This window comes from Macaca fascicularis, chromosome 7 (genome assembly GCF_037993035.2).
Source record: "Macaca fascicularis isolate 582-1 chromosome 7, T2T-MFA8v1.1".
NCBI lineage: Eukaryota > Metazoa > Chordata > Mammalia > Primates > Cercopithecidae > Macaca > Macaca fascicularis.
Window position 1 is genome coordinate 34,603,501 of NC_088381.1, and position 2,334 is coordinate 34,605,834.

The 2,334-nt window shown below is 38.7% G+C and overlaps 1 protein-coding gene across 2 annotated transcripts in view; it reads left to right on the top strand.

The window, feature by feature from the left end:
• Positions 1-249: 249 nt before the first annotated feature.
• AQP9 (aquaporin 9) overlaps positions 250-2,334 on the top strand; it is a 48,494-nt gene continuing 46,409 nt past the window's right edge. For both annotated transcript variants that reach the window (XM_005559648.5, XM_045395522.3), the window contains exon 1: positions 250-592. In XM_005559648.5, the coding sequence (XP_005559705.1) occupies positions 482-592 (111 nt within the window). In that variant the 5' untranslated portion in view covers positions 250-481. The remainder of the gene's footprint in view (positions 593-2,334) is intronic.

The following is a 2,334-nucleotide window of genomic DNA, read 5'->3' on the forward strand; positions in this document are numbered from 1 at the left end:
TTGACAATTCCAAACTACACTCCAACCACCCACTTCTGAATGAGAAAAAAAAAAAAAATCAGAAGCCTGCAATTGTGTAACATGCAAATCTTTTCTGGACCAGGGCCCATCACTGTGGTTTGGCAACACAACCAGCACATCTCTTTTCTCATCTCTTGAAAAAAACCAACAGAGAAAAAAGTACCTTGAGAATAAAGGTAATGATTAATCTATCAGGCACAAAAAGGATCATTTGGGGGATTTCAGGTTCTAAGTCGCAAATTCAAACAGATAGCAGTGAACAGGGAATGACAGTTCCACCAGAAGACGATTAAGCCACAGCCTCTAATTGGAACGGCATTTGTACAGTCAGAGACTCTCACCAGACATCTCCAGGAATCTGTGAGCCACTGTCAAAACGTCCATTTTCATGTGGCTGTGAAAGTGAGGACCACAACAGGTAGGCATTGGTGGAAACAGGAGTCCTCAGAGAAGCCCCAAGATGCAGCCAGAGAAAGCAGAAAAGGGGAAAAGCTTCAAGCAGAGACTGGTCTTGAAGAGCAGCTTAGCGAAAGAAACCCTCTCTGAGTTCTTGGGCACGTTCATCATGATTGTAAGTATTTCCTGATTTCCTCGATTCAGACCCAATAATGCCTCCCTAGCTGCCAGGCTGGTAGTGGAGAGTTTTGTTTGGTTTGTTTTCTTTAAGTTAATTATCAGATTCATCTTTTCCAGGAAGCAACAAGTTACTAAAGGCTGTTTGACTATTTAGTGGTTGTGATATTAAGTTTTCAATTACCCATTGCATTTGTCCACAAAAGTTGATGGAAATGGAAGAGAGGGAGTGTGTGAAGTGCCTTCTTTATTTCAGGTATTTACTTATACTCTAAAATGGCTTTGTGATTTAAAAGTCAGTCATTAGACAATGTTTTCATTGATTAATTGATTTGTACCCTGCTTGCTTCCTCTAAGCATTGGGGTGACTCGGTCACCTGGAATAAGCATCAATAGTCAATAAATATGGTTGGCAAAAATACGTATATGGATGGCAAGAAACATCCCAGTATGACAAGTGCTTGACAAGTATTGTGCTGTCAGATCACTTGATTTTTAAGAAATTAAAAATTGCACTAGGTAGAAATAGTGTGCCAGGCGATAGTCCAGCTTACTTTTGTATCATTTTTTGTCTCTATTTAAAGCAAAGTAATCTCTAAAGATCTTTGGAGATTTACAAGACAATTACAAGAACCTTCTAGATATAAACGAGGGATGACTTCTAAGAACCTCTTGAGGATTGCCCAGAGATTTACTCAGCTATTAACAAGAGACTGGAAAGTTTACTTAAGTGATCTGGGCTTTCATTTTGCTGCACGTTCTAGCATTCTCTGTATCCTGAAGTTTTACCTGGAGCCAGACCATTTGTGAATAGAAATGTATTATCATGTAGCAACTATTGATTTCAATTGGTTTTTTTTTTTTTTATCCTACTTAAGGATTTCCTACTCCAGGTATAAATAATTTCATTTTCCTTAAAGTTATAGAGAATAGCCCATAAACTCTGTGCATTAAAAGTTCTTTGCTTTGGGCAAATACATAATAATTTAGCAGAATAAGCTCGGAATGCATCAGCTAAGCCAAGATTGAGAAACAAATGTGAACTCAAAAAATTGAACTAGTGTAACGTGAAGAGACAGTCGTAAGTTTTCTGGTCTCTGAGAGACACATTAGACCAGATTCGTTAAAGTATTTTCAGGGAGCTATGGACAATTTCTCGCACTCCTCATCTTCCCTTGGCATTCATTGTTGGCTGCTCTGACCACACTCACTGTCATAATGTAGTAAGAGGAGTTAGAAGGAAAAGAGAGAAGATAAAAGTCAGTGATTCTTATGATTCCCAGTCACTGCTTACTGGAACATCTTTCTTAGGGAGACTGAGACCCCTCTGTCATGTTACCCGACAATCTGGCCCCAAAGAGGAAAGCAGTTGTCAGTACAGACTGGTTACAGCCTCACAGTGACGAGTGGGTCAGAAAAGTGAAGCTAATTCAGTTACAATTCTTAGTGCTCTGCAGAAAACAGAGGAGGAAGTGAACTACACATCCTTTTTTTTTTTTTTTTGCAACCAAAAAGTTTAAAACCGTCTGTATTTCTTAAGAAGAACCTGTTTCATAATCTCATGCTTTCTGCGCTGTAAGTGAAAGTTGCTTTCAGCAGTTCACTGCTCAGCTAGTCTTGTGTCTTCCCCACTACGCAAGGTAGGGGTTTAATAAAGAACATCTTGATATTGTCTGTTGAAAAATTAAACCTTATATCTTCTGGATAAAGCCAGTCATTTCCCAAAATATTTAATTTCCA